The sequence below is a fragment of the Hyaena hyaena genome, unplaced genomic scaffold (assembly GCF_003009895.1).
Source record: "Hyaena hyaena isolate Hyena2069 unplaced genomic scaffold, ASM300989v1 scaffold_1365, whole genome shotgun sequence".
NCBI classification, from domain to species: domain Eukaryota; kingdom Metazoa; phylum Chordata; class Mammalia; order Carnivora; family Hyaenidae; genus Hyaena; species Hyaena hyaena.
This window is the reverse complement of record NW_024081994.1, coordinates 203,969-218,277: the sequence shown is the minus strand read 5'-3', so window position 1 is coordinate 218,277 and position 14,309 is coordinate 203,969. Positions and strand designations below refer to the sequence as shown.

Below are 14,309 nucleotides of genomic sequence, written 5' to 3'. Positions count from 1 at the left end.
CAAGGTTTCCTAGAGAATCTGTTCTGGATAGAGATATCATCACAATCAATAGAGATCATGTAGTCTCTCTTGAGAGAGGTTTTGGTACGCCAAACTAGTATAAATAAGATACATCCAACCTGTCCCATTTAGGATATTTGAAAACAAACCCATCTCTCACATAGAACTACTATATATACATAGATAAATGGAAATAGGTCAGTATTTCTCAACTGGAGTCATTTTACTCCACAAAGAATATTTTCCAATGTCTGGTGACATTTTGATTGTTATATCCAAGAGTTGGGGTGCTACTGCTTTCTAATTGTTAGACACCTGTTAAGCTGCTAAATATCTTAATATATCCAATATCAAGGCCATGACAACATTCAGTCAGGAATGAAAAGAGTAAGATGTTAAGAAACCCTTTAGATACAATTAGATAGATATTAAATAGATTTATTTAATGTTAGATAAAAGATAATCATAAGTAGTTCTGATTAGTAAAGAAAACACAAAAAAGTAAAAACTTTAGAGATTCGATGTATGGGTGATTATATTACTATTCTTTAGGGTATTTTTTCTAACATATATGGTTCAATCACAAAATGACATTTATAAAGTACATCAATAATATGACATATATGTCTAATATGTATAAAGTTGTTTCAATGCTTATTTATTAAGTTTGGGATAGAGATAGATGATAGATAGATAGATGATAGATAGATGATAGATAGATAGATAGATAGATAGATAGATAGATAGATAATAGATAGATGATAGATAGATAGATAGATAGATAGATAGATAGATAGATAGAATGTCAAGCAGGCTCAGCCCTGTCAGTGCACACGCTGATGCAGGGCTCAATTCAACAAACCATGAGATCATGCCCTGAGTCAAAATCAGGAATTGAACACTTAACCAACTGAAGAATCCAGGTGTCTCCATAATAAAAATGTTAAACTGCAAATTCCCCAAATGCAGAAAGCCTACTACTCAAGACATGGTCCTATGTTTGCATGTATAGGAAGATTAGGAGGAACTTAATGGAGGACCATGGGGGAGAGGAAGGGGGGAAATAGTGGGGAGAGGGAGGGAGGAAAACCATGAGAGACTCTTGAATGCTGAAAACAAACTGAGGGCAGATGGGATGGGGGGAGTGTGAGGGGGGTGATGGGCATGGATGGGGGGCCCTTGTGCGGATGAGCAATGGGTGTTATATGGAAACCAAATTGACAATAAACTATTAAAAAATAAAAGAAAAAAAATGGTCCTATGAAAGATATTGTGCCTACAGGTGAAACTGAATGGAAAGTTAGCAGACTTGACAGATATTTGACAGGTATATGAATAAGAAAAGTATAACACATCACAGTGAGAATTAGTTTTCTTCATATGGTGAAACATACAGGAGATATATGTATGGAGATATAGTTTTATCTGTATCTCAATTTAGAGTATATCCAGAGGTATTATTTGAGCAAAAAATGCAAGTTACATAAAGTTTTTATTCTCATATATAAAACTGTTGTTTCATTGATGAGTTTTAGATAGGATAAGTGAAGTTTCAATAATTTAATGTGTCTTTGTTACCTGGAAATAGTTCCCAAATATCAAGTACACTATGGATTTTTGTTTCCTTGCTTGCTTGCTTGTTTGCTTGGGTGTTTCTTTCATAATGCTAGTAACTTACCTGAAATGCTTCTATTTTCTTTACTTATATATCCACACATTCTCTGGACTGGGACTGAAGTTCTTTGCCAGGGCTGTCGTGTGAATAGGTGGGGAACTAGTTTAGGAGGACGTACCTCACTACCTCTTCCATGACAAAATTTGAACAATCATGTTGCGACTCTTTGGATTCCATATCTTCTAATTTTCTTATCAATTTTAGTATCATTTTAAGATAACTTGTTTTGATATACATTGCTTAAAATGGTATTCTTCCCCTTGGGGCATTGTTATTAAAATAGAGATATACTAACTCACATGTAACAAATCAGATGCACTTTATAAAGCAAGAAACTAAGGGAGCATGGTAAATTTGGAGGAAAAAAAGGTTACCACAGAGGTTTGACATAATAAAGTTTCATATGAATTCCCTTGGAGTTAATGAATATAATGCTTTAAGGAAAAAAAAAGTTGAAAGTCACTGTGATACACAATAGCTTAGAGACAAAATATAATACACTAAAGATGAGATGTATGTGGATCCCTGATTGGGTTTTGAAATCTTTCTCTCCACTGAGTCCACAAAAACCCCTTCAAACTGTGATATAGCACATAATGCAGATAAACATGCATATAGTCCCATACCATGTATCTAAATATCCTAAAAACCCACAGATAAAATATTATACCAGAGTGGGAGGTGAATGGCATGTTAAGGTAAGAGAAATATTTTTTGATTAAAAAGTTGTGGGCATCAATGTTTTTGTTTAATAAAGAAAAAAAGGAAAACAATACTGTGAAATTACAGTAAAATTACAAGCCAAATCAGAAGTCCCTGAGTGAGCTATAAGCAGACAAAAACATACATTCTACAATATTAAACATAAAGCCAATTATATGTGACTTTCACTTAACTTACCTGAGCCTTCCTTATACATTTGTGACCTCTTGGTATTCTCCACTGCTCTGATGCACACACCTTTATTATAACAGAAATATGATCATGTGTATCAATAGATGACAATATTAGAGAAATGGCCAGTAAAATCAACAAAAAAGCCAGTATAAATCTTGGGTTTTGCTTGTTTCTTTCCACTTTGGTTTGTTTTCCTTCACAATTATGAGAGGCTAAAGAATAAATAGGAGTTTTTGACTACCGATTTTTCTATGAGGTGAAGAAAGATAAAAGCATTTCCTCTCACCAGCTTTGGAGTTCCTAAAAAATAATTACATTACATTTTCATAGTTTACTGTTAATAGTTTCATAGTTTATTAATAATTATTTTATAATTAATATTTAAAGCTATATTTTTTGAGATGATTATAGCTTGCTTTCTCTCAGATCCTACTGGAAAATGAAGAACGTTCTGTACATCATTCCATTACCATAAAACTTGTTAGTTAAAGGTCTCCCAATGTCCAAATAAGACTTCGCACACCACATTGTGGGGTGACCACCCCTTATTTCCTCTTCAAGACTTCAGAGAATAATTGTATTTATATGTTTATTTAAATGATCATTAAAAATGAAACTACTTTTGAGAGAATCACAAGAAGTGTCCAGAGTCATGAAATAAACATTTGGAAAGACCTCGAAATGACAGATACTACCTGCACTTTCTTAATTTTACCAACTTAAAAAATTTCATGTCTCTTTAGCTATGCATTATTTCCTCTTAGTATGGGGCTCCATTTGAGGTCAAACTATTCCTATTAAACATAAGTGTTGTAATACAGTAAGAAAATGAAGTTTCACAGATGCACGGGGGCATTAGCCTCTCACCATGTGAAAATATTCAAAAAATTAATACGAAGGTGAAAGGAGGTGATTCCTACTCCTGCTCAGGCACTATGGTCACTGGAAAGCAAAGCAAACAAAATCAGAAATGGTCACATCATGCTAGGGATTTGCCATGGAGTTAAAGTGGAACTTACCAAACATCACTGAAACATTGTGGATATTTGGTAGTATGAGACAGCACACAAATTTTCTGTCATTTATGCCTGTAACGAAGCCTCTGTTTTGACTCCCATATATGTTTCTTAACATGGCATTTTGAGAACAGTTTATGGGTTCCCTTCACCTTTAAACACTCTCCCTCGGGAGATGCCGAGCAATTTGTTTATGATGGCTAAAGCATATGAGAGCACTACACAGTGCGTGGAGGTTGTCCATTAAAAGGCAAGGACAATTTGTAATCACCAGTGAATAATTAACCTATCAATTGATCTATCATCTATGTATCTACCTATCTATCATCTATCTATCTAATTAGCTATCATCATCAATAGTCAATTGTCCATCTCTGTATGTATTATCATCATATATATTCAACTTTCTATCATCTATTATCTAGATGGACTATTTATCAACTATTTATCATTATCTTTCATCTATTATCATCATCATCTATATTGAATCCCCTGTTTATTTATCAATCTATCATCTATTTAACTATTTACCTATTTATCTATTTAAGTACTTATTTATTTTACTCATAATTTCACCCTTACTTAACTTTTAATTTGCACCACGTAGGACTCTTTTTTTTTTTTAATTTTAAATGTTTATTTATTTGAGAGAGAGAGAGAGAGACAGAGCACGAGCAGGATAGAGGCAGAAAGAGAGGGAGATGCAGAATCAAAGCAGGCTCCATGTTCTTAGCTGCTTAACCAACTGAGCCACCCAGGCGCCCACACACTACAGAGGACTCTTGATATAAATGTCACATATTTAGGGCAGGCTCATCAGGGCTTCCATTTCCATAGAGGTCTCCTCAAATTGGTGATAATTGATAAATTCAGTTCTATGACATTATTTTAAAATTGTGTGTGGAACAATGCACCTGGGTATTTCAGTTGGTTGAGTGTCTGACTTTGTCTCAGGTCATGATCTCATAGCTTGTGTGTTCGAGGCCCAAATCAGGCTCTGAGCTGACAGCTGAGAGCCTGGAGCCTGCTTTGGATTCTGTGTCTTCCTCTTTCTCTGCCCCTCTCCTGTTCCTGCTCTCTCTCTCTCTGTCTGTAAAAAATAAATCAACATTCAAAAAATAGTTTAAAAATTACACATGGAAGAAAAATCATACATTAAGCAACTGTGACATGTTTCCTTGCATTTCATTTTGTTTTCATTGTTATCCTTCTTTGCAAGGCAGAAATTTGCTGTGTATCCTTCTCATTGCATAGTGAGTTGCCATCACTGACTAGTTACCACTACTTCTTTGGTTTTGTTTGTCTCTTAAATTTCACAGTGCAGCGTTTTATTCATTCCCTTGTGCCCAAATCATTTCAATTTTTCTTTCCCACCATGAAACATGCTTTTTCATACTTGATATTTGCTTAGTTTATCAAGTTATCCTTGCAAAGTATTTTACGTATCTGTATGTATGTACATTATATTTCTATGAATTTTATTGCTGCATTTGTCACTTTAATTACTTGCTGTGCCTAGATAATATGATGCTTTGTGCTTCTTTCTGTATTATGATCCATGATACAAATTTAACAAATTTCACTTATTTTCTTTATTTATAGGTGTTGTGTGTCCAACTCCCAGCTATCACCATTACATCATTACAGTGGACAGCCTCAATGAACATCCCTGAGTTTGTTGCCTTAAAAATTATGTATATATGGATTCTTGATAAGAGGGAGTTGAACAGACTCATTAATTTTCCTAAATATTTTGGATGTATTTTCCCAATATAATCTTATATTAAAAATGCAAGACTTACCTGGATCTTCCCTTTCATGTTACATAAATTATACCTTTCTTGTTAAATGTGCATTTATAGTATTATTATAATAATACTAATTATTATTTTAATTGTTATTTTAAATACTTATTAATTATTATTTATTAGACTGCTTCTTCCCTTTTCTTTGCAAGTGACCCAAAAGTGACCCAACAGTAGACATTTCATTTAAGTAATATTGGTCTGTTTCCATTGTCAGTTTTCCTTTGTTTTTCGACATGGAGATAGCTGTATATATACACATATGTACATATGTATATATGTATATATATATATGTAGCACAAAATTTAGTAAGTTTGCACATATGTATATACTGATGCAGCTGTAAAAACCTTCAAGACAGCAAACATGTCCATCAATCCTGAAGTCTTAGGCTTCACACATGTTAAACCCATTCTACTCTTTCTGTCTCTTAATCCACCAAGACAATTTTAGTTTGTCATTTTCAAAAACTTATTATGTTCAAATAATTATAAACTAACAGGAAATTGTAAATAAAACATGCCGAGAAGTCCTGTGTAATCTGCACCCAGTTCCCAGATGAGTTCTTCTTGCAACACTGTAGTATGATTTCATGACGAGGAAATTGACATTGGTGTAACACACATTGTTCAGATTTCACCTTTGGGGTTACTCTTTCTGGTATTTGTGTACATTCACTGCTCTGCATTTTAACCCATTTTCACATTGTTTCAGCCACCACCACAGTCAAATTGTAGAACTAGTCTGTCTCCACAAATTTCCCTTTTGCTATCCCCTTAAAGCCACACTGTCTTCCCACCTCTTGGGTAGCCATTCCTAAATATTGGTGACCACCAATATTTTCCCATTAGCATACTTTTGTCACTCGAACAAGTTTTTATAAATAGTACACAATCTGTAATCTTTTGGGATAGCTTCACTCTTTTGAGGTCAATCCTAATTTTTGTGTGTTCTTTAGGCTGCTAACTGGTTTTCCATGGTCTTGGTAGTACAACTTGTCAAACCATTCAGTCATTGAAAGATATTTAGGTTCTTTCCAGTTTTCAACTATCATCCATACAGATTTTATAAACACTTTCTTAAAGTGATTGTGTGAGCATATATTTTGATTCTTTAAGAATCATTTCCAAGCATGTGATTACTAAGTTGTTTCAATTTTGATTTTGCCCTATCAATAAAGTAAATTATGATTTTCCATTTTATCAATGTGTACTGTGTATATTATGCTGTAGATGTCCTGTATCTAAATTTTTTGCCTGTTCTTAATTCCCATATAGAGATTTATCCTTATGCTTTTGACTACGCACATCATAGTTTTACATTAAAGATGTAATCCATTTGGTAGTATGCTTTGTATAAGATTTATGTCAACATTATTTGTTTGTTTTTTGTCTGAAGACATTCAATGATTCCAGAATGATTTTTTTAAAAGAAGTTATGCATCTTCTATGGCATTATCTTTGTACTTTCATGAAAAATTATTTGTACTTTTTATAAAAGTCTATTCTGGATTTTCGATTCTCTTCCTTTACTTTGGATGCCTTTCTGTCCACCAATGCTATGCAGGTATGATTATTATATGGTAAATCTTAACATGGAGCAGAGAGTTTCATCCATGTTATTCTACATGTTTACATGTATTTTAGCTATGCCAAGTCCCTGATCATTCATTACATTTTAATATAAACTCAACCATATCTATAAAATATCTTGCTGGGATTTTGTTTAGAATGTATTACCTATAGACCTGTTGAGTCTTCTTTGTTTAAAAAAATTTTTTTTAATGTTTTTTATTTATTTCTGAGAGAGACCACATGAGCAGGGGAGGGTCAGAGAGAGAGGGAGACACAGAATCTGAAACAGGCTCCAGGCTCTGAGCTAGCTGTCAGCACAGAGCCCCACGCAGGGCTCGAACCCATGAACCGTGAAATCTTGACCTGAGCCGAAGTTGGAAGCTTAACCGACTGAGCTACCCAGGCACCCCTTGAGGCTTCTGATGTATGAACTCAGTCTGTTCTATAATTTATTCAGATGTTTTGTGATTTCCTTAAGCAGCATACTTTTCAGCATCCAGATCCTGCACATGTTTTCTAAGTTTCATTGTAAGTGTATTTCATTATACTTTTGTGACTATACATGGTATTTTAAAATTTCTATAATGTATTTGTACTTTGATCTTGCATCTTTGTACTTTCATGGAATCGTGTGACCTTGCTGAATTCACATTTTGTCAGGGGGATAAACTGAACTTTTCTATTAGACAAAATGCCAATTGTACTACAGAGGGTCTCATTTCTTCATTTCCATGCTCTATCCCTCTTATGTCATTTCCTTGAACTGTTTGGAACTTCTCGTACGATCTGTTTTCTGTAACTATAGATGAATCTACATTTGAGATTTCTTTCTTGTAATTTAATGTCAGATTGTTTATACTTTTAAGTCTGATCTCTTTTATTCATCATAATAATTTGTGAGAGTCATCTATATTTTTGTGTATACCAATAATCTCTTGCTTTTTGTAGCTGAATGGTATTCACTTGTTTGGACAGTCCATAATTTTTTATCCATTCTCAAGTGGTAGAACATTTGAATTATTTCCAAAGCCTGATTATTATAAATAAGTTTTCTATGGACATTCATATACACGTGTTTGCATTAGAATGTGTTGTCTTTTCTCTCAGGAAATCAATGGCAGTGGAATATCTAAATATATTAGCTGCCTTTTTACTTTTGACAATGGTAAATCTAAACTAGATGGTTTATAAATATTTATACAAGTATAATTTTCCACCAGTAATGTATGAAAGTTTTCATTCCCCCCATATACTCACCAACAACTAGATATCCTTGATATGTAATGTTATCTCACTGAAGTTTAAATTGAAATTCATAAATGAAAATAATTCTGAACAATCTTTTTCTATTACTATCAGTTTTGATGTAAAATTATTATTTCCTGTGAAGAATATCACATTTTCACTTTTTAAAAAGTTTTCAACATTTATTTATTTTTTGAGAGACAGACAGACCATGAGTGTGGGAGGAGGGTCAGAGAGACAGGGAGACACAGATTCAAAGGAAGCTGCAGGACTTGTTGTCAGCATAGAGCTCAACGTGGGCTTGAAACCATGACCTCAGCTGAAGTTGGCCGTTTAACCAACTGACCCACCCAGGTGTCCTAAGAATAGAATACTTTCTGATATGTGTAATATATATACTTAGTAATGAACTAGAGGCTTTTTTTTTAGAGAGATGGTACAAGTGAGTGAGGGATAGACAGAGAGAGAGAGAAGTAGGGTTCACTCAAAGTGGGTCTCATGTTTTTACCTGAAGTGGGGGGGCTCCTGTTCACTTGAAGCTGGGCTGGTCTTCACTCAAAGGTGCTTGAGCTCACCTGATGTTGGACTTGAACTCAACAAACCATATCATGATCCAAGCCAAAGTCAGAATTGTAACCAACTAAGCCACTCAGGGTCCAAATAGAGACCAGCTTTTTTTAAGTAAATTATATATATTATTAAAATTTACAAGTCTTAATACTTTATTTTATTTTTTGGCTTACACTTTGAAGACTAATTAAAGAACACTGATATTTATTTTAGGAGTGGGATATTGTGTTATGTTTACTTACCATTTGTTTTTTTCAAATCCGGATACTATAAACGTTTCACTGTCACTGTGTCCAAACTACATAATCTAAGAAACATGTATTTTATTATATTTGTACAGGCATAGCTCACACTTAGGTATACATTTTTAATAATTAAAAACTAAACCATAAATACACTATTAACATTTATTTCTACATGACTCTCTCTCTCTCTCTCTCCTCTTATGAATTCTTTTTATTTGGATTTTATTGACCTCACAGCTTATTTTATTCCATGATGATGGACTCAGAAAATAGTCAGTCTCTCCCTGATGCAAATAAGTCCTATGAATGTTAAAGGAAATAATAAATATAAACAAAACACAAGGAATTTGGAGAGTGTTATGTAGAAAGTATGTCCAAAAACAATATTATGTGTATACATTTGACATCACATTGTTCACTGACCAAATGTGGTCTTTTTTTTTTCTCCAGGCAAGGGCAGGGTCATCAAATCAGTGTAGTCAGACAATGTACCATAATTGAAATATAGTACACACTCATTTGAAACACATTTGTGGAAAGTCAGCCACATGAAAGAGGCAGCACTGTTATTTATGATTGAGTAGACCTCTTAGGCAAACACACACAAACTACTAGAACATGACTTTTACAGAAAAATTATCCTTGTTCTTCAGAGAAATAAAGTGTAACTTTATTAGACAAAAATAAGCATTTAAGATTCAAGATCAGGACACATGGTTGGCTCAGTGGGTTAAGTGCTCAACTCTTGATTTCAGATCTCAGAGGTCCTGGGATCAAGTCCCGCACTGGGCTATGTGCTGTCAGTATGGAGCCTACTTGGGATTCTCTCTCTCTCTCTCTCTCTCTCTCTCTCTTGCCTGAGGCTGGCTCCAGCAGGTCCAGGGGTCCCTGAAGGGTGGACGGTGTCGGCGAGAGAAGGAGTGAGAGGGCCCCGAGATTCTTTCTGGTCACCACGCGGGCATCTCTGTCCTGTTGGTTTTGGTGTCTTTATTTATAGGTCAAATGTTAACATGGCATCAGGAAATGGAATTTTTCCAGCGGATAGTTCTCTGTGATAAGATGTTTTTGGAATGTACAGAAACAGGTTTTACAGAAGTATTTTTACTGAACTGCCCCAATTATAGTGAGGTTGAGTAACTAAGAAAATTACAGGGTGTTCACATTTTAATAACATTAAGTTACAGGTTTGTAGATACTCTTATCCATTCTCATCACATTTGCCAGGGTAAGGGAAGGTGTTTGTGGAATTTAGGCCTTAAGGAAGGGGCTGCTATACATCACCAGTCAGCAAAGGGATATGTAGTAACTTATGTTCTGCTCTTATCTGTTCCTTCTCTCTAAGTTATGCTCCTTTGTCTCCAGGCAAGACTTGATTTTCCAGTTATATTCTTTATGGCACCGGAGAGCCAACCATACCTTTAAAGACTTTAGCTCATTTCCAATACATAGAATAGCCTCTTCAAGTGCATTTACCTTTGTGTCTAGTTTTATGATTTCTAGAATAGCTAGGGCATGAGAGACATTTTTGGTTAGTTGATTTAATGTTGAGCTGTAATAACATCTTGGGCTAACGGAACCATAGAAACGGAATTGTACATGTAAAGGTCAATCTTTTATGAGTAAGGGCCATTAGCCTGTTCATAGCTCAAGGGAAAGTATGGAGGGAAACAGGACCTGCTGGAGACACGATGTCTGTTCCCATAATCAAAAGAAGAAGTTTCCACAATAAGTTCCTTCACAAGGTGCAATCATCATACCAGGGCCAGAATAAGGGGACAAGTCACTCCCGATATTGGTCAACAAGGTACCTTCGGGGGTCGGTGCTCAAGCAGAAATAATTGAGTGGGGGTGGATATCAGTTGTAATTTGACTGGCAAGAGACTGTGCAAACTTGCTTTAACCTCACGAGGAGTTTTCTTGACTAGTGGGCTCAGAATGGCTCCCAACACTATCTCTTTGCCCCTCCCCCACGCTCTCTTTCTCTAAATATAAAGAAATAAACTTAAAAGGTTGTAAAAAAAAAGAATCAAGACCAAGCTGGTAAGAGAAATTAAAAAATCCAAAATTGATATGGCAGACCCCATGAAAATTAATTCAATTGCTAAACCCACTATTATAGACAAATGGGGACATTTAGACAAAATGAGATGCTGTGGTGATCTTCTGGACTGTAGAAATGGCACCTGTGTGTAGTGTATAGACTCTCTGTAGCTTCAGGAGTGATAGTAATGAAAGTAAAGGTGCTCATGAGGAAAGATCAGACACAAAGACGGCTCATGGAATGGAAACATTGGAGAAAATTCAGATGACTGATGACTTCAGGTTAGTGCAAACCACTGAACCTGCTTAACACTACAATCAACCCATAGAAGCCTGTTTAGGCTCAATAGAAAAAAAGTACTCACAGAAAAACTCACCTGCATACACACGATGCATGGACACTGGAAAGTTTATCGTGATAGTTGAGAATAACACAGGTGTCATTTTAACTCTTTCTGTACCAAGTATTCTTCTTCACTCCCACACAGCATTCCCACACTCTTTGCTTGGTGTTACAGTTCTAGACCGCTGACCCATTCTATTGAACTAACACATTGCCTAATTATGATGCTTGTAACTCTTGTCTTCTCCTCAAGAATGGGACATATATGTGTTATTTATTCACAGTTTATTAAGAACAGTTCAAAGTATGACTGTACATAGAAGTCAATCTCTAGATACATAGCTTGAATTCATTTATCCTTGATTTTCCTTCTGAAAGAATGAATAGAAATGTTTATTGTTGATAATCTAATTCATAGAACTACATAGTATATAATAAACTATACAATAAACTTAAGAAAAGGTACTGATTAACTTTTTCCATAGCCTATGGAAAGCATATTTTACATCTTTGTTCCTCAGGCTATAGATCAAGGGATTCAACATGGGGATCACCAGGGTGTAAAATATGGACACCATTTTATCAGTGTCAAAGGAATGACTGGACTCAGGTTGCACATACATAAATATCATAGTCCCATAGAACACTGTGACTACTGTCAAGTGGGACCCGCAAGTAGAAAAGGCCTTGTGCCGACCCTCAGCAGAGTTAATCCTGACGATGGCTGCCAGGATCAGCAGGTAAGACACAAAAATTATCGGAAGGGATGACATCAGATTAAAAACTGAGAAAATCAAAATCATCAATTCAATTTCATGCTTATTTGAGCACAGCAAGGATAACAAGGGAAGATGGTCACAGTAGAAATGATTGACAATATTGTAGCCACAGAAGGAGGAAGTAAAAATCTTTATGGTGACTACCAGAGACACAAATATGCTGTAGAGATAAGGGACTGCCACCAGCACCTGACACACCCTTTGTGACATGATGACTGGATAGAGCAGAGGATTACAGATGGCCACGTAGCGGTCATAGGACATAGTCGACAGAATGAAAATTTCGCTAACGATGAACATAATGTAGAATGCTTCCTGTGTGGCACACAAATCATAGGAAATTGTGTTCTCTTCCACAACAAAACTTACTATCATTTTTGGCCCTACAGTTGTTGAATAACCCAGATCAATGAGAGCCAGGTGTTTGAGGAAGAAGTACATGGGTATTTGCAGTCTGGAGTCTACCATGGTGAGGACGATCATGCCCAAGTTGCCCACCACTGAGACTATGTAGATAATGAGGAAAAGTGTAAACAATGGAGCCTGCAGCTCAGAACGTTGTGTGATTCCCACGAGAATGAATTCTTTCAGCACTGTCAGGTTGTGTTCTTCCATCAAGGTTTCCTAGAGAATCTGTTCTGGATAGAGATATCATCACAGTCAATAGAGATCATGTAGTCTCTCTTGAGAGAGGTTTTGGTACGCCAAACTAGTATAAATAAGATACATCCAACCTGTTCCATTTAGGATATTTGAAAACAAACCCATCTCTCACATAGAACTACTATATATACATAGATAAATGGAAATAGGTCAGTATTTCTCAACTGGAGTCATTTTACTCCACAAAGAATATTTTCCAATGTCTGGTGACATTTTGATTGTTATATCCAAGAGTTGGGGTGCTACTGCTTTCTAATTGTTAGACACCTGTTAAGCTGCTAAATATCTTAATATATCCAATACCTAGGCCATGACAACATTCAGTCAGGAATGAAAAGAGTAAGAAGTTAAGATAATAGAACTCCCCAATGACCCAGCAATATCACTGCTAGGAATTTATCCAGGTGCTATAGAAATGCTGAGGTATAGGAGCACATGTACCCCAATGTCAATAACAACACTCTCAACAATAGCCAAAACATGGAAAGAGCCTAAGTGTCCATCAACGGGCGAATGGATCAAGAAGATGTGGTTTATCTATACCATGAAATACTACATGCAATGAGAAAAAAAGAAATCTGGCCTTGTGTAGCAACATGGATGGACCTTGAGGGTGTATGGTGAGCGAAATAAGTCAGGCAGAGAAGGACAAATATCATATGTTTGCACATTTCGGAGGATTAGGAGGAACATAACGGAGGACCATGGGGGAGAAGAAGGGGGAAAATAGTGGGGGAAAGGGAGAGAGGCAAACTATGAGAGACTCTTGAATGCTGAGAAGAAACTGAGGACTGATGAGTGTGGGGGGGGGAGGTGGAGGAAGGAGCACGGATAGGGGCACTTGTGGGGATGAGCACTGGGTGTTATATGGAAACCAACTTGACAATAAACTATTTGTAAAAAAAAAAAAAAAGAGTAAGATGTTAAGAAACCCTTTAGATACAATTAGATAGATATTAGATAGATTTATTTATTGTTAGATAAAAAATAATGGTAAGTAATGCACAAAAATAAACTCAAAATGGATAAAGGACCTGAACGTGAGACAGGAAACTATCAATACCCTAGAGGAGAAAGCAGGAAACAACCTCCTTGACCTCCACCGCAGCAACTTCTTACTTGACACATCCCCAAAAGCAAGGGAATCAAAGCAAAAATAGATGATTGGGACCTCATCAAGATTAAAAGCTTCTGCACAGCCAAGGAAACAACCCAGAAAATTAATAGGCAACCAACGGAATGGGAAAAGATAGTTGCAAATGACTTATCAGATAAAGGGTTAATATCCAGAATCTATAAGGAACTCACCAAACTCCACACCCGAGAAACAAACAACCCAGTGAAGAAATGGGCAGAAGATATGAACAGACACTTCTCCAAAGAGGACATCCAGATGGCCAACAGACCCATGAAACGATGCTCAGCATCCCTCCTCATCAGGGAAACACAAATCAAA

General features: G+C 35.8%; 1 protein-coding gene across 1 annotated transcript; it reads right to left on the bottom strand.

Moving 5' to 3' along the window:
* Window positions 1-11,863: 11,863 nt before the first annotated feature.
* LOC120225255 (olfactory receptor 8K3-like) lies at window positions 11,864-12,805 on the bottom strand. Its single transcript, XM_039223508.1, has one exon. The coding sequence runs from the start codon at window positions 12,803-12,805 to the stop codon at window positions 11,864-11,866; it is 942 nt and encodes a 313-aa protein (XP_039079439.1).
* Window positions 12,806-14,309: the final 1,504 nt, after the last annotated feature.

Coding starts and splice junctions, on each gene's coding strand:
- LOC120225255 (XM_039223508.1), bottom strand. CDS start 12,805: ATGGAAGAACACAACCTGACAGTGCTGAAAGAATTCATTCTCGTGGGA.